The sequence below is a fragment of the Parasteatoda tepidariorum genome, chromosome 3, assembly GCF_043381705.1.
Source record: "Parasteatoda tepidariorum isolate YZ-2023 chromosome 3, CAS_Ptep_4.0, whole genome shotgun sequence".
In the NCBI taxonomy this organism is placed as follows: domain Eukaryota; kingdom Metazoa; phylum Arthropoda; class Arachnida; order Araneae; family Theridiidae; genus Parasteatoda; species Parasteatoda tepidariorum.
Window position 1 is genome coordinate 89,026,947 of NC_092206.1, and position 27,449 is coordinate 89,054,395.

The window sequence follows — 27,449 nt, forward strand, 5'->3', positions numbered from 1 at the left end:
CCCATGTTACATAAATTTTTGGTTTCTTAAATAGTAAGCTAGATTTATTTACAGGAGAAAAACTAGTTTTTTGTTTTATATTTGCGAAACAAGGGCATTGTCACATTTATTTGCATTTATTTTGGTTCTAAGTGGAATGTCTCATAATAGGCTACAGTGTCGCTTGAGTGGATTTCAAATTCACTATATTTTTGATACCCGATAAAAGAAGATTTTTTATTAAGGAAATTTATTACCAGCTGATTTAAATGTTTGTGATTTCAAAAAGTGCATATGATTAAGAGTGGTTACGTCTAATATTATAAAAATTTGGCTAGCTCTTTTTTTCCCTTTAAATTTCTATGCAAAGAGCAAGCATTGAATATACGCTTATCCAAAACGACAATGTCAAATTTCAGTTTTATATTTTGCCAATTTCTAATGAGTAAAATAACTTAAAAGCACTTATGCAATTTAAAAGTTATCAATTCAATGTGTCTTTTAAAAATGTACATATTTCATTTTGAAAAAAATAAAATTCTTAATACATACTGTTTTGTATTGTTCAGGAGAAGTATCTGGTTTGTTACTGCCAGGTCTGTCAATAAAGATAATAATTTTTTAAATTTTTCAATAGAAGATACTACCATTTTTTAATTTTGCTGTCATGACTCAATATGTTAGAATAATCATTTTGAAGAAAAAAAATCTTGAAATGAAAGATTACTTTTGAAATTTCTGAATTTTCGTAGTTTGCAGATTAGATTGCTTCTTTTTCTTAAAAAAGTAGCATAATGAGTAGTGTTAAACAAATGATAATTATAATAGTTTGTAGCGATTTCTAACAACTACTTTAATCGTTAGTTTAGTAAGGAAACAAGGTTCCAACGCAACTAATTTTTCGAATCTGATGGGTACAAATCTTCACAGGTCAGAAAATGGACGCTATGAAGATGCTCCTGTGACTGAACGTTTACAAGAATTATGCAATGGAATCACGCGTAACTGATATTTAAACTAGTCATTACGCTAAAATATCATGTAGTACGTCAGTAATCATATATCTTATTTGAGGACTTTAAAAAAAATTAAGTCAATTTCCATTTTTTTAATGATATAATGATCCAATATAAATTACTTTCTATCAAAATTTAAGCAAAAAAAATCAATTTCAGATGTTAGTTACAATTATTACTAATAATTCAACAGTTGAAATCAGTTTGTTAAAATTAACATGATGCATTATTAAAACATTTAAAAATACATTTGTATGTTTTGCTATGCAAATTTGTAAAATAAGGAAGTAAGTTTTCTTTTCAAAAGCTTTGTAAGTAAAAGTTCATCTATAAAATTATTATTTGCATAATCGAAATAAATTCTAATGTAAGTCGTTTCTTAGAGTAAATGGACTTTAGAAGAAATTCATCAAATTTTCAGCAATTAGTAATTCAATTTAAATTTATGGGTACATGGCATTCATTAAAAAAAATATGCTAAAAATATTTGAGTGAAAAATATTCGCATCATAATACAAATTTTTAAACTTCTAAATTGCATTTTAAATTATTTTAAATATTTTGAAATTTTCAACAGACTTATTTGATTTGACTACTACTTTTACTAAAGACCCATGATCGTGAAGGTTTTCCATTGATGAACTTACATAAATGTGATGATTGCCATCTTGAATTTCCATCAAAAACCACGATACAGTTTGGTGGGACCATCAAATCTGCCCAACATCCCAAGTTAGGAATTGGCACCTATTCATCTTGTGCCAACATAGCATACCCATTCCAGTGTGATGGATTTTTATAATGGGACAACAAGAAAATCTTTCATGATCCAATATTATTGCTGGATACCCTAATAATTTTCCATCACAAACCGTCATGCTTTCTGTTGGGACCATCAAGACTGCCAACGAAAAAAAAATCTATCATGATCCAACATAATTTACTGATTGCCATTATAATTTTCAATCACAAACCATAATGGTTTTTGTTGGGACCATCAAGACTGACAACAAAAAAAATCCATCATGATCTTACATAATTTACTGATTATCGAAATACTTTTCCATCACAAATCATCATGCTTTTTGTCGGGACCATCAAGACTGACAGCAACAAAAAATCCATCATGATCTTACATAATTTACTGATTATCATAATACTTTTCCATCACAAATCATCATGCTTTTTGTCGGGACCATCAAGACTGACAGCAACAAAAAATCCATCATGATCTTACATAATTTACTGATTATCATAATACTTTTCCATCACAAATCATCATGCTTTTTGNAAAATATTTTTTTTTTTGAAATTGTATAAAATTTGAGACTGAGGAACACAAAAGACATAAAAAATTATTAGATTGATCAATTAATAAAATTTTTTATTCTTAGTTGTTAAAAAAAATTTAAGCAATAATTAGTTTTATGTGTTTAATAATAATTGTTATTATTATTGTTATTGTAATTATATCATTATATTATGATATAAATATCTTCATAATAAACAGAAATTTAGTAGCAAAACAGTTATAAACTAAATTTATATGTTTAACATTCTTTTTAATTGGAATTAACTAATAATATGAAACGTCGGTTAGTAGCTAATGTCACTATCTAATTTGAAAAATCAGCTGAATCAATAAGATGAATATGTTCTTTATGAATATGTTAGTTTAAAATAAATAAGGATATATCGAACAAAACTTATTTTATTTTATCTTGCTGACTGAAGTAAATATGTTGATAGATATTTCTGAAATCAATAAGAAAATATTTTTCTTATACATAATTTTTTCTATTTATTTTGAATCAGTTTTATTTCCATAGATGACGCCACCAAAAATGTAATTTTAACTCCTTTTTAACTCTTTATTTCTCCTGTATTTATTCTAAATTTCATTAAATAATAATATTAATATTAGCAAACTTTATGCACAAGTATGTGCCCAAAAATAACATTTGCGAATAGTGTCAAGTTTGTTTTCTTCAAAACATAACTTTATAAAGATAAAAATCGACTTTATTTTAATCTGTTTACATTTAACCAATTTAGAAATATTAGAGTTGATAGATGTCGCCACCATATATTTAAAAACATAAACTTTTAAAATTTATTTAAGAATATATACGGCAGAGTATCTATACCATGCTACATAAATTTTTGTTTCTTTAGTAGTAAGCTAAAATTATTTACAGGAGAAAAACTAGTTTTTTGTATTATATTTGCGAAACAAGGACATGGTCGCATTTATTTTGGTTCTAAGAGAAATTTCTCATAATGGGTTACAGTGTCGCTAAGGTGGATTTTCAAATTCACTATATTTTTGATATCCGACAAAAGAAGATTTTTTTTAAGGAAATTTATTACCAGCTGATTTAAATGTTTGTGATTTCAAAAAGTACATATGATTAAGAGTGGTTACGTCTAATATTATAAAAATTTGTCAAGCGCTTTTTTTTTCTTTAAATTTCTATGCAAAGAGCAATCATTGAATATACGCTTATCCTAAACGACAATGTCAAATTACTGTTTTATATTTTAGGAATTTCTAATGAGTAAAATAACTAGAAAGCACTTATGCATTTTAAAAATTATCAATTCAATGTGGCTTTTAAAAATGTATTACATTTTTATTAAAAGAAAAATTCTAATACATATGTTTAACATAATTCTTAATACATATTCTTAATACATTGTTTTGTATTGTTCAGAAGAAGTGTCTTGCGTGTTATTGCCAAGTCTGTCACTAAAGATAATAATTTTTGAAATTACTCAATAGAAGATACTACCATTTTTTTAATATTGCTTTCATGATTCAATATGTTAGAATAATCATTTAAAAAAAAAATCTTAAAATGAAAGATTACTTTCGAGATTTTTGAATTTTCGTAGTTTGCAGATTAGAGTGCTACTTTCTTAAAAAAGTAGCGTAATGAGTAGTGTTATACAAATAATAATAATAATAATAGCTTGTAGCGATTTCTAACAGCTGCTTTTATCGTTAGTTTAGTAAAGAAACAAGGTTCTAACGCAACTAATTTTTCAAATCTGATGGGTACAAATCTTTGCTGGTCAGACAATGGATGCAATGAAGATACTCCTGTGACTAATCGTTTACAAGAATTATGCAATGGAATCATGCGTAACTGATATTTAAACTAGTCATTACGCTAAAATATCATATGGTATGTCAGTAATCATATATTTGATTTAAAGAATTGAAAAAAAAATTAAATCAATTTCCATTTGTGTAATGATATCCACATGTAATGCTGTCATACATCCAATTTAAATTTCTTTTTTATCAAAATTTAAGCAAAGAAAAAATCAATTTCAGATGCTAGTTGAAATTAATACTAATAATTCAACAATTGAAATCAGTTTGTTAAATTTAACATGATGCATTATTAAAACATTTAAAAATACATTTGTAGGTTTTGCTTTTCAAATTCGTAAAATAAGGAAGTAAATTTTTTTTTCTTTTTAAAAGCTTTGTGTTGCTTTAGGTAAAAGTTTAACAATAAAATTACTATTTGTACAAATCGAAATAAATTCTAAAGCTTAAATGTAAGTCGTTTCTTAGAATAAATGAACTTTAAAAAAATTCATCAAATTTTCAGTAACTATTAATTCAATTTAAATTTATGGGTATATAGCATTCATTAAAAAAAAATATGCTAAAAATATACGTTTCATATTACAAATTTTTAAAATTAACTTCTAAATTGCATTTTAAATTTTTTTAAATTTTCAACAGACTTTGATTTGACTACTATTTACTAAAGACAAGATCATGATGGTTTTCCATTGATGGTCTTACATAAATGTGATGATTACCATCTTGAATTTCCATCAAGAACCACTATACAGTTTGGTGGAACCATCAAATCTGCCCAACATTCCAAGTTAGGAATTGGCACCTGTTCACGTTGTGCTAACATAGCATACCCATCACAGTATGGTAGATTTTTATAATGGGGCAACAAAAAAACCCTTCGGGATTCAACATTATTACTGGATACCATAATAATTTTTCATCACAAACCATCATGGTTTTTGTTGGGACCATCTAGATCGCCCAATTACCCGATATTGAAATTATCACAGCTTAACGTTGGGTCAATCAAACTCTCTTCGCTTGGTTTTGACGGGCGAACTTTTTTCACTTCAAACAACGAATCTTACCTTTACAAGGTGCGTTACTAAGCGATAATCATTTCAAATGCTAATCAAAGCAAGCTGGGAGAGTGTTTTTCACCACTTCCGCACAATAATACATGCTTGTTCTACTCTTTTTGCCTACTTAAAAAAAATAATAAACTTTTACTGCTACTTTGCGCGAAATAAATTATCAATTTATTTAACCGACAATTGTTATTTATAACAAGACAAATTGATATTTGTAAAATATAGTATATTGTTACGTAAACATTACTTTGTGTTAAAAAAATATTAGGCACAAAATATAGTCAGCATGAGATGAAGAATATATCATTATTCAAAGTGAAGTGGCTTATCATACATGGTTTATTATAACTTGTTCTATCATGCAATAAAGGATAAAGCTCCATTATTAGTAACAAACATTACTTGATAGGTCACTAGTCTAATAATGGTATGTCAATACGTTCCTTCCATCATTAAACGATAGGTGTTGTTGGTTCACCAATACCAGACCACAGAGTTGAACTCAACTCTATGTACCAGGCATCCTTTAATGGTTTACCATCATAGTATTAAAACAACATTTTGCATCATGAGATGATGGAATTTGGGGGTCTAAGANTTATCATATTTCTATTGTGAAATGCGTAATTTACCTCGAAATACAGACATCGCGCCGGGAACTATTTTCTTCGTTTGCCCTCAGCATATTTCTCCATTGTCAAGAAACATTGCAGTTTAGTATAGTCTAATAATGGTATATCACTACTTTCCTTCCATCATTAAATGATAGGTGTTGTTGGTTCACCAATACCAGATCACAGAGTTGAACTCAACTCTATGTACCAGGCATCCTTTAATGGTTTACCATCATAGTATTAAAACAACATTTTGCATCATGGAATTTGGGGATCTAAGAATTTCTCACATCCATCATATAATAAAATATCATCTTCCAACATGAAATGGAAGTTTGTCGGCCAATCAAAATGCACTAAAATATGATGGGAATGGTTAAATTATAGTTACCATTAAATAATGTTGGGCCATCAAGAAACCAATATAAACCATCAAAACATCTTGATGATCCCATTAAGAATTTTGTCTTGGGTATATAAAAAAAGAACGTTGGTATAAAAGTGTACCAAGGTTTCTACTCAATTCCAAAAACAAAAACAAAAAAATTCTCTGACTTTTCCAATTATATCAGGAAAATTTCAATGAAAATCCAGATCATACTTTATCTATTCTGTGCAACTTTTCATTAGAAGACTTTGATTTCTTTTTTATATGTAATGCCAAATATTAGACTTTCTGAGCAAAGGAAATATGATTGAATGAGGATGGGGAAAATGCAACATTTTTATAACAAATAATTGTAAAAGATGTTACAATTATTTAACTCGAATCTCAATAACTGATATTGACACTTCTAGGACTGGTTATTTTCCAGGTATGATAAAGGAATTTTCCAGGTTTTTCTAAAAAATTGTGACTTTCCCTTACAATTCCAGGTTTCCCCTGCTCTCCCTGACCCATGGGAGTCCTGTGAACGGCACATTAACTAAAAATTGTAAAGCACCTATTAAATATTGTTCTCCAAAAATTAGGACTTTCAGTCAGGGCTTTGCGTTCAAAAATTGGGACTGAATAGTCAGTCAATTGTAAAATAAACATGCTAACAGTATTTTGTGTTGTGTGAACTTGCGTTTGTAATATTAATTTCTCTGGAACAAAAAAACGATAAAATTTTTAATAGCTATTAAATTGAGTGTTCTGCAACCAGATGATTTCGTGAATTTATGCACAGAAGTATGCAAAAATAAAAGAATATTAAAAAAAAACAGTAATAAAATAGCTTTTATTTCATACTTAAACAAAAAATGGAGGTGAAACAGTAGTTGTAAATGCAACAAATGAAATATGTTCAAACGAAACACGTTTTGGCAGCTTCTGGTATCGTAAAACATAGGTATGGCATAGGGTATCACATTCTTGTACATGCAGGTAAGGAGCCATTAGTTATTGTATCATCGTTGTCATAATCCATGTATGGCCTATACCAGAATTTGAACTGCATCAATGGTATTTCATTCACTTCTCTATAAAAAGGCAGCTCACACTTCAACGTCTTGAGCCATCCAGAAATGTTGGGGTAAGGTCTAAAGTTATAATCATACGCCTGAAAGATGGAAAACAATGTAGTTTAAATGTAAAAATAGTATATTTTGTAAATGTTGTCTGGTAATAGTAAACGTTATTTTAACTACTACCCAATCCCTTATTTACAATAGCGAGAATAAACAAATATTAAAAAAATTAGTATATTTTTCCATTTTGCAGTTGGAAATGCATTAATATTGTTCCCGTATCTTTTTGTTTCTTTTCTGTGAACTATTATTGAATTAGAATAGAACTATGGATAAATGAAAAAAAAAAATTTCTTTCCATTTTACTCTTGGAAATGCATTGATCTTGTTACGGTTTCTTTTATTTCGCACTCTGTGAACTATTAATCAATTAGAATGGTACTATTAATAAATAATAATTAATAATAATGATTTTTTAATCTGGTATATTTGTTTAAATATAAAATAATAAAAATAATTTGTAACAATTTGCACTAAAATTAATTAAGAGTGAGAATTCATGAAGCTCTATCTAGAAAGTTTGTAAAATTCATTGCGCAAAAGTCAAAATTATTACTTTTAGCCAAAATTCTTTCTAAGTATTTTTATGGTTTGGGGACGTGCAGGAAAGAAAAAGGGAGCTAGAAGCTTGAATATATAAAAAAATGACTTAAGAATAAGACCTAGAAATAAAAGTAGGTAATTTTTAATGCTTTCTTTCTCTTGAAATTTAAAGAAGTGCCGTAGTTGTTCAGAATTCAATCTAATGTCATGCTCCAGGTTATTTAAAAGTAAACGAAGTAAGCGGTGAGGAGAAATGACTAGCACCACTAGTTCTTTGATTTAGAGTCAGTTTGCGTTGAATGTCAGGTTTTGGAAATAGTTCATTAGTGTAGTTAGTCTAATAAGTTAGTTATCAAATCAACCAGACGTATAAACTGGTTTTATTAAAGCAACAGTTTTTTTTTTTTTTTTTTTTTTTTNTATTTTATCCTGAAATATTTGAAAAGCAAGATAGTTCTTTTTTTTTTTTTTTTTTTTTTTACGAAATACCTGAAACAGGAGTTAACATTTTTAAAGAAAGTGCACAAGACTTATCGTGACTTAAAATAAGAGCATTTAGAGACAACATATAAAAGGGTTGCCCGAATGAAAAATAGACAAATATGACAAAACGTCAGAAATATAGTAAGCAATGTTGCAATCCATGGTTATAAATTAAAGTTACTGAGTGCACTGCAGCTTACGTAGAACTGGGTTATTAGTTCTCATGAATGCCTTTAAAGGTAATGTAAAGTCGTGCTGAAATGGATGTGACAAGAACAAAACGCGTACTTGTGTGATTTTCATTGCAAGAATGTAGGCGAAATTCTACTTACTGACAAAATGATGACTGCTAATGCGAATATTGTTCAATACAAATGGCGTAAATTTCTGCGAACATCGCATGGCATGAATATCAGATTTTTCAAGACACAGGGTCAGCAAACACCATGATCTTCCATTAAATTTCTTTTTTTTTTTTTAAGAAATAGCTAGAGGCAACTGGAGAGTTAAGCAACTCGTGACATCTGTGCAGCACTTTGAGCAAAGGAACGGTGCAATCACCCTTCTGGCACTAAAAACTGTACTACTTTGCAATGAATTATTCCACTCAAGACACGACTCTACATTCACTTTAAATGCTATCATGTGAAATAATTAATCAGTTACACGCAATCTGCATAACCGCCTCATCTTTCTTCATAACCGATGCTGTCTCAACTGTATATCTGATATTATTACTCTTGTCCACTTTTTTTCGGTACTCACAGATTTATAAAATCTGCTTAATTTGATACGAGGAAAGCTTCAACAGGTTTGCTTTTCGAACAGTAAACAAACTGCTTTGTTCTATTGTTATTTTTCAAGCATTGCGTGTTAACATTTAAACAAATCATGAATAATTTTTTTGCATGCTCATTTCATTACCAAACTTAGCGAACGCGTTTCTCTTTAAGAGGATGCACTTTTTTTTTTTTTATATCTGCTGCAAAGAAAAAAAATACTTTTGCAATAGAAATTTTTAACACAAATTTTAAATACTGAGTTACTTCATTAAGTCTTAGATTGGTACTTTGCATGATCAGATATTTTGTTAAGATAGAGAAGTTTCGATTTGTTGATTCTTCATGCGTATCATTGGAAAAAAAAAGTTCTAAGAAGTTCAGTTTTTTTTTTTTTTTTACGCGTAGTCGGAATTCGTCATGCTCCATTAACAGACACTAAAGAACATCTAATATGCCTTTAAAAATCTTTGAAAATACAAGAAGATGTAGCCGTGATCGTATAGTGGTTAGTACATTGCGTTGTGGCCGCAATAACCCAGGTTCGAATCCTGGTCACGGCAATTCTTTTTTATATTTTTCTTATTTTTTACATTTTCTAAAAATTTAGGCAAAGTTTTCCCAATTTTTTCATAGAGAGCTAAAAAAATACTTCAACATTGCAAATTTAGGGGGAAATATTTTGCCTACATTAAATAAATTAGCTTTATAATTCTGATGTTTAATCTTTATTTTAATAATTTTTTAATTTTTCAGTCATACAGTAGTTCAATTTTTTTGCTTTATAATAAAAAAGTCTTAATATAAAATGATAAAGCGACTGAAATGGGTTAGAATGATAAAATGATCAACTTTTAATATTCAATACAGTTAGTTAAAAAAAAAAATTTCCGGTTACAATTCAGATATCCGAACTACAAACTAAAAAATATTAATGTATGGCTAGATAATTATTGAAAATTTATCATTATATTTCAATTAGGTTTTGTAATTTTCTTCTGCTTGTCCAGGAATTTGATGAAAATGATTTGTTAAATCCAAATTATTCTATTATTTAAGAAATTGAATGTTTATTTTTAAAGATAAAAATTAAATATGCTCAATGAGTTGGCATAAGATAGAAGGAAAAAAATTATAAACGGAATTACAGGTACCGAAATTATTTTTTGAACACATATTTTTTCAAGTTATCTTGCAAAGGAAATTCGTCATTTTTTTTTACTTCTATTCTTTGAAATTTCATTAGGAAATTAATAATGAAGTAATAGTAGTACTGTAAATCAAATAAATGCCTTTGACTTTTTAAAAGTTAAGCTCCATTTTCTTATCTTGTTCCAATTAACAACAAAACGGTAATCGGGCAACTGCAAAGCGACTGCACAATATTGTAATCTTCTCCCAAAAAGCTATTTTTCAGATATATGATTTCCTTCAAAATAGATTTATTTCCAGTTTTATAGTAGTAGGTGGAGGAAAATTAAAAAGTTAGACATCATAATTATGAAACCTATAGCAATTTCACAGCTATATTTTATTGATGGATGGGCAGTCTATAATTAATAATGAAATGTTGAAACATGCATAACAAATTTCCTAACATTTGAAAACTGAATTATTATCGTATTTAATCCTTTTCTCATCAAAGAAAAATCATTGATGTAATTGGTGGTCTTTTAATATAACAACCTTGAATTAAATGCAGAATAAAATCTATTTTTAGATTCCCTCGACATCTGCCTGACACATTAGCATAGAATTCAAAAAAAGGTTTTATGGTTGCTAAAGTGTTTCGATTTAATTAAAATTCGTTATTTTTTCTCACTCTTTCTTTTCCGCTAAGACATTTGAATGCGTAACTCTATGAAAAAGAGCCTTGGCAATAGATTAAATCAATCAATAGTCAATACATGGATTCATTAACTTTCTTTGGCGAAAACTATGCTAACGTACAAATGACATTTCATGAATTTTCTTTGGATTTTTATATAAACAGCGCGCAAAAAAATAAATGGACCACCCTAAATAACTTTTGATCAAGTGAACGGATCTTTATGTTCTAAGACACAATCTTAATGCTTCGAAGCGGTGATCTCTAATATACTAATTAATTAGTGCATACGATGTTTCAAGTAATGAAATCATACACAAAAATTTACTTTCTTTGAATAAATATACCTTTTCTTTGACGGATTTGGATTTTTGATCTCCGAAATAAAGGGGGTTGTTGCAATCTGGGAAATATGGCCCCAATAGTTTTGTCAGGAGAGCGGTTTAAAGTTTGAACCTTTTAATTTTAATTTTACTTTTTGCACATATCACAATGCCCCAAGAACTTTTAAAGCGAATCGGCAAAGTTCTACACATAATTGTTAAATTCGATCGTAAAAATGAATCCATTGCCAATTCATTTTTACTTAGCCTTGCGCATTTAAAAGTGTTGGAGGTAAAGAAAGCATTAGAAATAATAACAAATTTTAATTAAAGTGTGCTAATGTGTGCTTCTCTGTGCTAATGTGTTAGACAGAGGTAGAGTGAATCTCTAAAAATAGATTTTATTCTTCGTTCAATTCAATGTTTGGGGATTAAAAGACTGCCAATTAATGATTTTAATATATTGAAAAAGGATTAAATAAGAAAATAATTTAGTTCTTAAATGTTGGGAAATATGGTGTGCATATTTCAGCATGGCAAATAATTTAATCCAATAGACATTTCGCAAAAATAACAATGTCACGACTGCTGTCTGTTATTACCTCTGCGAGTGAGATGCTAGCCACTATAGATAGATCAGCTAATGTTAAATGTTTGCCAGCAACGTATGGATTTCTCTCCAGGCACTGATCCAGGTATTGTAGAGAATGCTTGTAACTGGTCTCTTTGCCTATGTCCGGAGATTCTCCTCGAAATATCAAGGGATACTGGAAAATGGACAATCAAAATAGTTTTATGACATGGCCTTTAGTTTAATTTTTTTAAAGATTTTACAACGCACACTATTAAAAGATTTGATTCAATGCTGAATCAGAATATAAGTACAATGAACCATAATACAGTGCAAGTTTACTACAACTATAATAAGGTGCTGAATTGAACCATGTTTCCGTACAAGTTGAACCATGTTGACGCATAATCTAGTTAAAGAAATACAATAATTTGGTTCAATGAAGCGTCGTATTTAATTTGCAGCAAATTTGATATTAATTTCATGACATTATGCTATAAAACTACTAACGATGTAGTTTTACCTAACAATGTAGTTACAATGTAGTAGTAATTAAAATAAAATTATCCCTCATTTAACTAAACTTTGGGATAAAGAGAAACTTTGCTCCAAATACTGGTTAAAAATTAACAATGTACTATAATTCAACTAGAAGGATACATGCTTCAAAACAAATTTCTGGCATCAAAACTAATTATTCAAAAACCATCTATCAATAAAAACAGAATTCAATACTCCCTCTGACAACATAAAACTGAGAAGAATTATTAAAACATAAACTATCCTTAAAGTAATTAACAACGTCTTTCATTTTGATAAAAATGTTAAAAAAAACATCTACCCAAATTTAATCCAAATGTCTTTAATTAACGTATCAGTTTTCAATTGGATGCCTACAAGCGACGTCATCGTGGCGTTCGTTTATGCCACGATTCAAAAGCCAATCATGTTCGACACACAAGTGAATTTGTTTACAGATTTCAATTAAATCTGAACCAAAATTTGATTTAATAAACCAAATCTAGTAACTGTAACGTTAATCCGCCAAGTACTACCACGTGATTAGGCCCAACCCTGTAATTTAAATCACATGTTTGGATTTAATCACGTATTCTCCGTTTTTAGTTTCAAGTACCTAATTAGGTAATTTTAAGTGACGTTGTTGTAGGTAAATCATGACATTTGTCGATTCAGAAGCCAATCTGGTTCGACACAAACACGTGACTTTGCTTACAGTTGTCTAATCAAATCTGATTTAAGTTATATGGTTAGGCATCATCACATCACTTCTTCTCGAGCTGCAAATACCCAATTGTGCGTTGAAGTTCTACATGAGTTTAATCATTTGAGGACAAATGGCACTAAACGCAAACAGGCAAAATTAATAATGAGGAGTTAACTTTTAAACTTCCGAATATATATCGAAGTCATATTTTCTTAATAGCAACTGTAACTTGCTTTTGGGTACACTAAATATTAATCCCTAAACATTTTTTTAGTTACTCATGGAATGTAAGCATTTTCCGACTATTTTAATGATTTCAATTACGGAGATAACTGATTCAAAAGTAACAAAAAAAAAAATCAGCATTAATAACGAGAAACAAGTTTTCTTTTATCCTCAAAATGTTCAATATCCTCAAATGTGTTTTTTTCTTTCTTTTAAAATAAAGTTAAAATTGTTGAGCGGAGCAATAATATACTACATCTAAACAAGTTTGGAAAGTTACGTTCTTACGGATCTATTATTGGCTAAGAGCCAAAATGTAACTAAAATTAACGAAATATAATTAATTTACGAAATAAAATTTTACTAGTTTATTCAAGTTTATTCAACATGGCATGTAGTGACACGGTATATTTTTTTGATTCTACCGGAGAAAGATTCTCTATCCATTGAAATTTTTAAATTATAAGTTCTTGATTTTTTTTCTGTCTGGCTTTTAAAATCTATTTCAAGTATTCAAATTACCTATTGTATGCAAAACAAGTGTTGAATATTTTGCGGAATATTTCACTTTTAAAAACGTAGATAGTTGTACTTAGAACCTTAATCGAGAGTTATTTATGTCATAGCCTGCCAGATAAAAATGTACGTTTGTTATCAAATTTTGCGAATTTATGAACGGAAAAAAAAATATTTCAACAAGAGATGTTAGCACAAACAGTTGTGTCAACTCTTTATCATTATTTACAACAGGCTTTAAGCAACAGTAAACTCTACTTCAGAAGTTGTAAAGAGATTAAAATCATACATCCGCTCAACTGAACTTAATCTATTCGATAAAAATAGTTCAACCTTTTTGGTTTAGGGAATAAATAGAAAATAGTTTTTTTTAATCATTTTATAGAGGTTATTTTTTAAATAACTTTGCCTACATACTATCCTTCACTCATTAGACAATTTAAACAAAATAATTAAAATAATTACTAAATTATTTCATAATAATAATAGTTAAAATAACTTGGTTTAACATACTATCTCCTGCTGAGCGAGTCATTTAAAAAAATTTAAAATAATGATAATAATAATAATTGAAATAACTTGGCCAACATACTATCGCCTGATGAGCGTGTCATTTAAAAGAATTTAAAATAATGATATTAATAATAATTAAAATAACTTGGCCAACATACTATCTCCTGCTGAGCGTGTCATTTAAAAGAATTTAAAATAATGATATTAATAATAATTGAAATAACTTGGCCAACATACTATCGCCTGTTGAGCGTGTCATTTAAAATAATAATAATAACAATAATTAAAATAAATTTTTCAACAAACTATCCCCTGCTGCTGCCATACCATTTAAGAAAAAATGCATGCCATTCATAAGAGATTAAAAAAAATAATTATTCTAATATTGTTGACTGATTATCCCCTGCGGAGCAAAATTGCGTGTTAAAGTTGAGTTAAATTTCTCCACACAAGTTACAATGCTAATTAACTTGAAGTTAATTAATAAAGTGCCGTAGTACACATCCAATTTCTTGAAATAATATTCTTTCTCGTCTACTTCTTTTACTTAACTTAGATTTATTATTTGTTTATGTATTTTATTGTAACCGTGATATATTTTTGTTTTGTATACCTGACAACTCTCTTGCATAATTAGTTTCTATTTCCACATGGCTTCGACCCTGTCTGGGTGTTAAGTAAGAAATATATAATGAAAGAATTGAAATTTTAGTGAAAGAATGTGTCACTTAAAGGAATTGATTCTAGACTGGCTTAGCTTACTCATAGGATGAAAAAAAATGCCACGTTTCAATAACCAATCAGGATCGAGACACTCACACCATGTCACTTGCAGGTATCCTATTCTAAAGCAGGTATCCTGTGTTCATTATTTTAATTACGTGGGCAGATTAGTTCAACTTTTACAGAAAATTTATTATAAAAATAATAAATGAAACTTATAAAATGTGAACACAGCTTATTTAAAGTTTATTAATTCTAAAATTCTGAATAATAAGGGCATCACGTGGTTATTTTATAATATAACAAAATGAGGACAATTTTAGTTTGGCGCTTTTAATTTTAAATACTAACTATAAGCAAAAACGCAATAATAACAAAGGAACATAACAATAAATAATAGATTAAGAAAGGCCGATAGAAATATATTCTGGTAAAATATCGTTAAATGAGTGATAAATAAGTCAATAATAGTTAAATACTGTTATAACTTTGATTAATGTGACAGCAAACGATATCTAGATCTTTATTATTGATCATATCATGTGGCTTATCTGCCCAATGAGAACACATGGAACGATAAGAAGCCGATTATCTTTTTAAGACATAAAAGGATCAGTTTAACTTGAATTTTCTAAAATATTATTCCGAATTAAGTTCACTTTTCCATTCCTATTCCTTAATATTTCTTATTCAATATTATTCCAATTTAATATATTTTATTTCCTATTTTTCATTTTATTTTTCTGACGTCATTTTCAAAATAAAATTTTAAACGCTATTTAGGCACAATGGGCAAAGAAAATAACGATAGTTAAAATTGTCATAAGTCTGTTTTCTGGATAGTTGAATTTATAGAACATTACAGCATTCATACGAACGCAAAATCAATTTTATGAACATATTGTCTTGTTCAGAGATATCGAAAATTAAAGTTTCATATTTGACAATAAGCATAAGTTATGGGAAAGCAATCTTAGAAATCGAATTACTATTCACAAGCATATTTTGTATTTTTACGCTTGGAGGAAAACATACGAAAAAAGCCTTGAACTACTTAGGACAATCTGGTAAATTCCAGTTCCAAGAATATTCTTCGATAGTATATTTTTACGCTCAACCTTCTCTCTATGAATAATCAATTGAATCAATTTTCCCTTTACATGCTTTGAATAAAAAAATTTCCCCATCCTTTTTCCTTGCATTATGAAAATTAATTAAGTAACTTACGTAATAAATTAATTAAAAGCATGAGTTATTATTTCATTATAAATAAATTTAATAACTTGCATAATTATTTCCATTTTAAAAATAATTTTCCGAAGTAGTTTGGGATTCAAAAACAGCTAGTACACTAAATTTGAAAATAATATCCGTTTTTCGAAGAACCCATTAGAGGAAACGTAAAGAATAAAAATGAAATAATACGTTGAAATTCATATATATGCAATATTTATGAAACATTAGAATTTTTAATGACATATTGTGACAAGATATTATTTAAAAAATTCCTTTTTTTCTTGAACAACAATGTATTTTTCACTGATTAAAAAAAAATTCATATGAAATAGATCAGTTTAACCCTGCCCATAGTTTTTAATTTTGATAAAACTTGCTACTTTATACAAATGTCAAGACGAGATGAACCCAAGTTCTGAATATTTATGATCGAAATTTTTTTGTAGCTCAGAGTTTCTGTGATAATGTATTGCGGCATCAACATGGCCAGATAAATTTAAACTGTGAGCTCACCAGACTCCTGTATCTATTCTCTACATTATGAAATATTGTTTGTGCAAGAAATGGTAATTTTAGCTTTTGAATTGTCGGTGATTCTCTGTTTCTTCACTATATTTTACTTTAAAATTTCAATCTTCAACGAAAATTTTTCCTTTCGCTTTTCCTTAGATAAAATCAGCGAAAAATGTTTCCAAAAGTCTTTTTACAGGAATTTATTCGTTCCTTTGAGAAATTTAATTTTATCCCACTGAAAGTCTTTAATTCCATTCTATTACTAAATTATTTCTTTGTCTTAACAATGAGGATAAAGTTGGTTGACCAGAGTAGCTGTTCATACGATTCATACGATACGATAATGTGAAAATTTATACCGGGTGTCGCGTAATGATCACGCTAAATACATATTTTAAGAATTCTTGTCAAAAATGAGGTGAAGAAAGTGCTCACCATAACCCTTTGACGCAGACATCGTCGTCTCGTTTATATATATATATATAAAGCAAAANTGCGATTATTAAATTTTAACCTATATTAGTAGTTCTTAAACTTTTTTCTTTTGACAAGTTTTCTTGATATTTATGCATTTACTAAATACTACTTTAATAATTTATTCTTTAAAATTCTTTTTCATTCAAATTTTTCGTTTTTTTCTTAAATTCTAAATGTGCATTTAAAGATAAAAAATTCATTTTCTCGTGCTTTCCGTTTTAAAATAAAAAACTATTAAAAACTGGTATTTTTTAAGAAACAAAACAAAAACTAAGTTTATATGTTGTTGTGATTTACATTTTTTCATAGTAAATCGTTATGGATTCCATCCTTAGAAAAGATTTCTGTTCCACAAAAAATACTTCCAAAGATGGTTGGATAGCGCACGCTTTTACCTCAACCTCTAGGTCAGTGGGTCGAAAGAAATGAAAGTAAAAGGAAAGTTGGTCCCCTTGAACCCATTGCACTTTTTTCATCGTATCATATAATCATCAATCATGTAACATTGCAATGCTACCTGTAAATTCATATATATATATATATTTTTTTTTTTTTTCTTTTTTCTTTTTTGCATTATGAAAAACAGTCTAATAATTAAAAAAAAAATTACCCGAATTATATTTTTACTAAAGCATAAATTCCAAAAAAAGTAGTTTGAAAAGAAAAGTTTATATTCATACTTTTTTTGTAAATCAAAAACATTTCAATGACGAATAACTGTTTCTCTTACATCTAAATAACTGCAAATAATTGCAAATTTGAAGAAAAAAAATATTGTTTGGAAGTGAGCCGTGTTTGGAAGATTTTACATTTTACACACAGAAAAAGGCACCAATATTTCCTGCTGTATTTCATAACCATAAATTATTAAAATACAAAATATAAGATTTTTCACTTATTTTGACTTTAGTGAACACAAAATTATAAAAAAAAAAGCAAGAAAAATATATTTAATAACCATTCTGCGTCGAAGAGTTAAGGATCGAGAAGTATTAAATACGCAAAGAAAAAACTAAAGCTTTCGAAATCTAATAGAAATCACTACTGAAAACTGGAAAACTTGATTCATTTCTGGAGGAAAGAAAAAAATTGAAATCAATCATTAGAAAACCTTCAAGTTTCACCAGGCAATGAAACTGGTTTAAGTCTTTTTCATCTTGCCTTCTTCACTCATGATTCCACAGACTTCAGCGTCAGTTTTGTTATTAATTTTCGTGCTTTATTAATTTAAGATCTCCAACGTGAACAGTTTATTTGATTTAAGTTCTTCTCAGGGTGATTTTAAAAGTCGAAAACTCTGTATATTTTGTAGAGAATTATTAGCTTACAAAAGAAAAAAATGTATGGGTGAATACCATGAATTCTACTTGAGATCTGTAGAGTGTACCTTGATCGAAATTCAACATCATGTCGACGACAGCTCTTTTCTTCGCATCTTTAGGATAAATAGCATTTGAAGGAGAATACTTATTCACTAGGTAGGTCATTATGGCACGACTGGAAGAAAAAGAAAGTTACAGTTAACTGTCTTATTTAGTTCTTTTTGAATCAATGTTTAATATCTAGCACCATCAACTGCAAAATCATGAATGGAGCCGTCCACAAATAAGTTTCATTAAAGTTATTATTTTATTTATTTATTATTAATATATTTATTACTAATATNTTATAATTCATTTATCACACACTCAGGAAAAATACGAAACTGAAAAATAAATTCAACCAAATAAAGTAGAATAATCAGATTACCAAAAATTTCACCAGAACCATCATTCTTTTCTTACATTTATTATTAATATATGTAATAAATATATTAGTAATATATATTTATTATTAATATATTTATTATTAATATATTTATTATTAATATATTCATAAGAGTTATTATTTTATTTCATAACTTTTTCAGTTTCTTTCAAGTTGTAGTTTAAAATTAAAAGCAAAAAAAAGAAAAAACACACGCATTTTTTTAATTATTTTTTGGTACATTGTAATAATTACTTTGTTAAATCATGCGCAAACTCTTCCAAATTTCAAATTACTTGTTTCTATATTTTAATGTTGAATTAGAATTAAAGAAATTTTAAATTAAAATTACATAACATAACGATTGAAGAAGTAAACTTTCATAAATATAATTGGACAACCTAACAGAGCTAAACTATCATAGGAGAAAATCTAGATGGACAAAATCTCATAATCACAATTTTAAAAATCTTATTGGAAGATATTTATTAACTAGGAAACAATTTCAACTGATTAAACTCATTTGTGTTATCTTTTTAATCAACTTAAAAAGCTAAAAAAAATCACAATCAGCGGGAAAAAACAAGATTTAGATATTTTTTAGATTAAGGATAATTTATACTAAAATACATAACTGAATAATTAATGTATCATTTTCAGAGAAACGCGTGCAGTTCTTTCCTCAATTATAAGTATTTTATTAGTAATAAATGTCTAAAATGTAAAAATTCTGCGACTGAAATGTGCTTTAATTTAATCATATGAAAACTTTAATCCAAAAGTAGCTCATTAACTGTATTTAATTAAAGTTGTGCTTTTAGTTATACACTCCACACGCTGCGCACAGATACCATAGTTCAAACAAAGGCTTGAAAACATTTTTTAAAAATAAATTAATTTAGCAATAAGTATTATAATTTAAATCACTATCATATACAGTTGGAAATTTCTTGGAAAAATAATGGTTAAATAACAGTTTATTTAATTCCAATTTTACCATATTCAAACAAAACAGTCAAATAACCATAAATAAAATGGAAATCAAACCGTTAACTCTGAGAAAAACCGTTTATTAACCGCTTCTACCTAATACGGTTAAATAACCACAATTTAATCGCACCAACTAAGCCCACCTTATGAAGCCCCTTGCAACTGTGTCCATATAAATACCGAGAGGGCTAATCTGTCAGTCTCACGATTGACAGAACTGAATTTCGAGTCAAAGCGTTGACACCACAATATTTCCTTCATTCCCTTTAACACATGAATAGTTTACAGTGCCCTGCACTCTCCAATGCCTGTTACTTAACGTAAAGCTAAGCTTAGCTGTTGTGCCCAGTTAAATTTCTTTTTGACAGTTTGGAAACCTTGCTAGTTGTAAATGGCAAAAAATCCGCACAGTTTTGTATTTATGGTTTTATAACCATATTAGCTGCAAACGGGTTCAAAACTATAAAGATAGAAATGTTCTTTACAGTAAACTTTAAGGTTAATTGAAAGTGCTCATTTGTATAATTTTTCTTTTTACAGATCGATAAATATTTGTTGAAATAATTTTTATAAGATCAAAACTTTTTTTCTTATTTGAATCAATAGGACATAATTTTCAACTAATTGAAGCAAATCTTTTTGTCTTCAACTTCTGCAAAATTGCGTTCGACTCCATAAACGTCGTAATGAGACCAAAAATTAACTTTTCGTAACTGCTCTTCTCTTCGGTAATAAAACTTCTCTATCAAAACTGTAAAAAATTCCAAATCAAATTTCAGTAAAAAAGTATTGGTACTCGAGGTTCGGGTATTTTTTTACAGTAAAATCCATTTTAAAAATTACAGTATAATATTTTACCTCAAAAATGGATTTTACTGATGATGAGCCCTAAGTGCTGGTACTTAATGCCGTAATTTGATCCGGAATTTTTTTATTGTGTAGAATTGTTTTTAGTATCATTAATAGTCAGTTATACCTTCTTCATAAACTTACTTATTCACTTATTAAATAATTGATTTAACTATAAGTTTGAAAAACTACAATTTCAAAAGTTATTTAAACATATGATATGGTACCTTTCCCATAGGTAAAATCCATCATCATCAATGGTTGGCACGCAAGATCTTGGATTTATCTTTAAAATGCAAATAAAATTTATAAACAACAAAAATACAGAAAGATAGTTCAATTAAAAATAGTTATAAAAGGCAAATTATTACCTTTAAAAGAGAAGTAAAATTTATACATAAAAAAATTACATAATTATAGTTTTATTCAAAAAAGCTATAATATTATTACTTTTAAATTAATAATTATTACCTTTATAATAATTATTACCTTTAAATTAATAATTATCACCTTCGAATTATAATTATTGCTTTTAAAAATCTAATGAAATCGATAAACAGCGAAATTAAGATTTAATACAATAACTCTATTAAAACAACTATAAAAGTCAAATTATTATCTTTAAAAGGAAAGTAAAATTTGTAAAGAATAAAACTGCACTACAATGATTCTATTAAACAAGTTATAAGTATATTTTAAATAATATTTCGTTTATAAAATAACTTTTAAGAAGTTTCGTTATAAGATAGCCTTTAAGGCAATAACTTTTAAGAAGTTTCGTAATAAGATAGCCTTTAGGGCAATAATTTTTAAGAAGTTTCGCCACAAGATAGCCTTTAGGGCAATAACTTTTAAGAAGTTTCGTAATAAGATAGCATTTAGGGCAATAACTTTTAAGAAGTTTCGTAATAAGATAGCCTTTAGGGCAATAACTTTTAAGAAGTTACGTAATAAGATAGCCTTTAGGGCAATAACATTTTCGGAAGTGGGAAGTCTCAAATACATTTGAAATAAATAAATGGTGTTGATCGCACAATCAACTATTTACTTTCCGTGAATTCAGAGACTTTAAAAATTAAAAAAAATAGACATTTAAAATAATTGATTATTTAACCCTTTTAAGGGCAATGATATAAAAAAAATTTCTATTTGTTTTTGACAATAATATAAGTCACTAATATTGCAATAATTTTTATTTTCTTAAACATATATTTTTAAATCAACTTCTTCAAGCTTTGAAAAAAATAAATATAGAGCAAATTGTTCCAAAAAATGTTCCTAAAAAATCACAATTCTTATGGCTTCTCTTGATACAAATTTTTGTTTAAATTTTTTTAACTCACAATGGGCTGAAGAGATAAGATGAAATTTATAAACAAGAGATCTTCCTTTTTATAAAGTTTCTTTTTTCTCTTAATTTATTTTTTTTCCACAATCACAGTTAATTAATTTTTTATAATATTGTTAAGGTAATTGTTTATATAATTACTAGAATAAGAGATATTGTTTTGTTTAAGCAAAGTATGATTTTCATATTTTTTCTCCTTTCATCTGAAAATTAAAAATAAAAATTATAACTCTTATAATATAAGGTTAAAAGACCAGTTCAAATAAATAGAACATCCGAATTTTATATTTCCGCCACATATTTTATGAGTAAATATAGGATTTAAATTTTTTTTATGCGTAAATAAAAGATTGTTTTCAAGCATGTGAAAAACCTAATCATTGGAGTAAATTGGATTCACATTGGAATAAATTGGGTTCACATTGAAAAAGATATCATATTGGAGTAAGTGTTATTCAATGTGATATCTTTCTTCCCCCGTTTATTGTACATATTCCTATGATGTAAGTTTAAATTAGAATTATAAGAATGGAGTGCCCAAGATTATTTTCACCCAAAATGGCGCAATAAACATTTACAGTTAGCCTCCACTGCAATAAAGTAAAAGTAATGAAAAATGCCTTAATTTTTTTAGGAAATAATTTTATAAGTAGAAAATTTTTGAAATCGTTCTCAATTGTTTTACAATAATTTTACAATTTGTTGTTGCTGAATCCGTGATAAAGAATAATGTTTTTTTTTTTACTTATTATGAAAGAATTACTATTATTTACATAATTAAAAGCTTATACATGGGCGTAATAATTTTGATTTTGCTTATAAATGAATATAAAAATATTAAAATTTAATCGAAATCATTTCTATTCATATTATTTATAAATACTTTTTATCAATACGTACATGCTACGATTTATATAAAAGATAAATGGTGCTTATAATTGAATGTATTGATTATGATTTAAATAAAAAAACGCTTATATATGAAAGTAGAAATGCGTTTAATTTCAACCGAATTATGCAGAAATGTAATTTCTATTCATTTTAAATATGAATACTTTTTGTTAATGCACACATATATGTAAAACGGTATGTTATAATTTATATTGATGCTAGGTGAAGCCTATAAGTTATTGTTATTGCTAAGATTAACATTAGAAAAATATTTATAAGCATATGTACTTATTATGATTTACTTTTAAAAAAAAGTATTATGAGTGAAAATAAAATTTCTTTACCTAATCCTCGGTATATTAATATTTTATGTAAATTCATATACAACGGAAATATCATTTAAGTAAAAAAAATGAAGCAGAAATATTATTAAATAAATCTGCGAAATTAACTACCTTTAATAATAAATGAATTAAAAAAGGGAAAAAAATTAATTAACTACCTTCAAGAATTCCTGATGTTTTTGAGGATTCCCTATCACAATATTCTCCTCTCTAAGCTCCGCTTGGATTCCTAGATATTTAATTGTCATCAACACAGCCCTGCAAGGAGGACTTATTTCCATCATATATAACACAAGAACCATCTTTCATTACGAAATAAATCAACCGTCAATAAACCAAAAATCGTCACAAATATAAACGAAGAACACGAAGCGCTGTTGTGAGTTAAAATAAAATCCCAGATGTAACGAAACCAAATAGAAACAAACCTCGTGGTGTGAAAAAAGTATTCTGTCGCATTAGAAAGCAGTAATCCCTAACGAGATGTTGAAATTTCCCTCACAACATGATTTATTTTTCCCACGATAAAGGCGGATCAAAAATTGTTATCTAGTTTGGCCATGCAAACAATTACGTTTTATTGAAATGAATAAAGATGCTGGATTTCGTACGTTAACTCAAACTTTACATTCTGACTCAACCGGTTATTTGATTTTATTAGTGTGACAATTGTCGCATGGAAGCTGCTAGTTTAAACAGATGCGTGACATTTAACATCTGCCACCTTGAACGGATGGAAAATTTTCACAGTTTTCTTGGTCATTAATATAAATATTAATTTAAAACACGTTTCAAAATCAAACTTCTCTGATTTTCAGGAACAAATATTGTCTAAAAAATTCGAACATATTTATTCTATAGAATAATGATAGTTTACATAAACAACAACTGTTATTAAAAAAATAATCTCGTTCATAAAGTACAATTTTATATTCTGACACAACGGTTTTTGAATTTTATTTTATTTTCACGGAAATTGATAATATAAACAGGTGAGTCGTTCACCTTTTCAAACGGAGTTGTTGTAAATGAAAATAAATATTAATTTAAAATACTTGTTCAAAATCAAGCTGCTTTTATTTCCCATAATAATTATTGTCAACATCAGAAAAATTCGAGAATATTCATTTTCAAGAATGATCATTTTATACATAAACAACTATGCATCATTGAATTGAATAACATTAATTTTGTTCATACACTTTAATATTCTGACTTAACAGGTTTTTTTATAATTTTTTTTTTTTTTTACGTAGAAGTTTCTAATTTAATCACAAGCGTGATGCCAAACAACTGTCACCTTTATAGATACAAATCTTTCCCTGTCTTGTTGGTAATGAATATGAATATTAATATAAAACATAATTCAAATTTTTTTTCTTATTTATAAGAATATTAAAAGAAAGAGAAGAATATATATAAGAATTATAAAAGAATACATTAAGAATTATAAAAGAACATATATAAAGAAATCTTTTTATTTATAAGAATAATTGTCAATGAAAAGATAAAAAATACTAATTTCAAAGACCAATTATTGTATATATTCACAACTACGCTTTATTGAAAAGAAGAAAAAACTTTGTTCATAAACTTAAATTTTTTATTCTGTCTTAATATTTTCGTATAAAATTTTTTCACAGTAGCTGCTAATTTAAATGAATGCGAAATTAAAAGACTATTATACATTCGGATGGAAATTTTTCTTGGTTCTATTGGTAATAAATACAAAATATTAATTATTTAATATATTAATTAATATAAACACGTTTCAATTAATTTAAATTAATAGAAACAAATTTCATACATAATATTAATTAATTTAAAACGGATTTCAAAATAAAATTACATAAGAAAAATCACATAAAATTATCTACATAAGAAATAGTGAATTTTAGCACTAATTATTCAAACTATACGTTTCAATAAAATGAAAAATATGAATTAATGTCTTGCATCTGCTTAAATTAACAGCTTATGTGGATAAGTTGAATCAGAATTTAAAATTTAAGCTTATGAACTAAACTCAATTTTTTTTTTAATTTCAATGAAATATATAATTACAAATTCAATAATTATAGCGAAAAAGAAGAATTCTCTTTTTTTTTATTCATATTGCATTCTTATTAGAATACCTAAGAAACAATGATCTAGTTAGTTTAAAAAAATAATAATAGTAAGTTAAATTTAAGTCTACTTAATAATATCATGAAATATTATTGATATTCATTTTTTCCAGGTATTTTGAATCAATTGTTGAAGAAAAATATTGTTCTTGAAAATAATAGAAGTTTAATTTTGGAAATGTGTTTAAATTAATATTTATATTCGCATCCAACAAAACCGAGGCAACTTCCACGCGAAAACGTCACAGTTTCTTAATGTCTAATTTGCTCCAATTAGCAGCTTGTGTGAACAGAAAAAAAGAAAATTTGAATCAGAATTTAGAATTTTTTATTTTATTTCAATGAAACGTATAATTACTAATAAATTTAATAATTATTGCTAAAAAGGAAAATTCTCCATTTTTTTAATAATTATTCTTGAAAACGAAGCAAATTTTGAAACGAAATGAGTTTTAAATTGATACTTTGTATTCATTACCAATAAGACCAAGAAAAATTTTCCATCGGAAAAGGCGACAGTATTTCGCATCCATTTAAATTGGCAGTTGCTGGGAAAAAAATTTAATAAAAAAAATACTGATTCAGAAAAAAAAATTAGTTTATGAACAAATTTATTATTTTTCTTTTCAATAACAATTCAATTTCATTTCTATTTCTAAACAAAATTAAATGTCAACAATAAGAAGTAGACTTAAATTTCACACATTATTTTTTTAGAGAATTGTTTCTTGTGTTACGTTGTATTCTAAAAATGCTAATTTAAATTTTAAAAAAAAAATTGAGAATTTTCCTTTTTAGCACTAATTATTACATTTGTAATTATATATTTCATTGACATAAAAAAATGAATTTCGTTCATAAATTAAAATTTTAAATTCTGATTCAACATATTTTTTTTTGTTCACATAAGCTGCTAATTTAAGCAGATGCAAGACATTAAGCAACTGTGACCTTTTCAAGGGGAAATTTTCTCGGTTTTGCTAAGAACGAATATAAATAATAACATAAACACTTTTCAAAATCAAACTTCTTTATATTTTCAAGAACAATATTTTTCATCTGAAATTTATTCAAAATATCAGAAAACAAAAATTTCACAACTCAGGAACAATTTCACAATATGAAGTAAATTTTTTTAATAATATTGCCATTGTTTCTTGGACTACTGTCTATTCTAAAAATGCCAGTATGAATAAATTGAAAAATGATTTTCAATTTTTTTTTCTTTTTCTTTTGGTGACTATAAAACATTTGAAACTGCATTTACATTTTAAAAATATGCTATAAAATGTGTATATAACACATTAATTAAACACTTCTATGCAATTTTTATGATCCAGTCAAACAGGGTTATCGTTGTATAAACATAATGTTTACACAATAAATCATGTCTATGAATTCGTGCTCTCCGCGTTACAGTCTGTTGTCAAACAAAGAATGAAAAAGAAATTTTTCAAATTTTTCCGAATGTCGCAATTGATATTTTGTCTCGAAATCTAATTAGAAAATACATGTAATAACCCAGTAGCAGATTTTATTATTTGAAATTATTATTCATTGTGTTTCATAAGGCATTGCTTAATATATTTATCAGTAATTTGATTGAAAACAATGAATGTTTATTTTTAATTCGTGAAATGTATTTTATAATTCGCGGCTCCCGTAGAATTTAAGCTTATGTTGTATTTTTGAGGATTTCACCGCAAAAATGTCAGTGCTCTACACACACACACACACACAAAAAAAAAAAAAANAAAAAAAAAAAAAAAAAAAAAAAAAAAAAAAAAAAAAAAAAAAAGAGTAAAATCTTTGTACAGGGTAATTTTAAATCTATAATTATACTTTTTTTATATTTCAGAACCTTCATTGAGCAGCCAACAAAATTTCG

At 27.2% G+C, this 27,449-nt stretch overlaps 1 protein-coding gene and 1 non-coding gene across 2 annotated transcripts; one reads left to right on the forward strand and one right to left on the reverse strand.

The window, feature by feature from the left end:
• Nucleotides 1-7,010: 7,010 nt before the first annotated feature.
• On the reverse strand, nucleotides 7,011-24,097 carry LOC107440136 (glutathione S-transferase 1). Its single transcript, XM_016052972.4, has 5 exons — nucleotides 23,594-24,097; nucleotides 21,080-21,138; nucleotides 18,623-18,764; nucleotides 11,871-12,035; nucleotides 7,011-7,344 (listed from the first exon to the last, which is right to left on the reverse strand). The coding sequence occupies exons 1-5, from the start codon at nucleotides 23,735-23,737 to the stop codon at nucleotides 7,150-7,152; spliced, it is 705 nt and encodes a 234-aa protein (XP_015908458.2). The 5' UTR covers nucleotides 23,738-24,097; the 3' UTR covers nucleotides 7,011-7,149.
• TRNAH-GUG (transfer RNA histidin (anticodon GUG)) lies at nucleotides 9,609-9,680 on the forward strand. The gene has a single exon. It is a non-coding gene; the product is annotated as a tRNA-His (tRNA).
• Nucleotides 24,098-27,449: the final 3,352 nt, after the last annotated feature.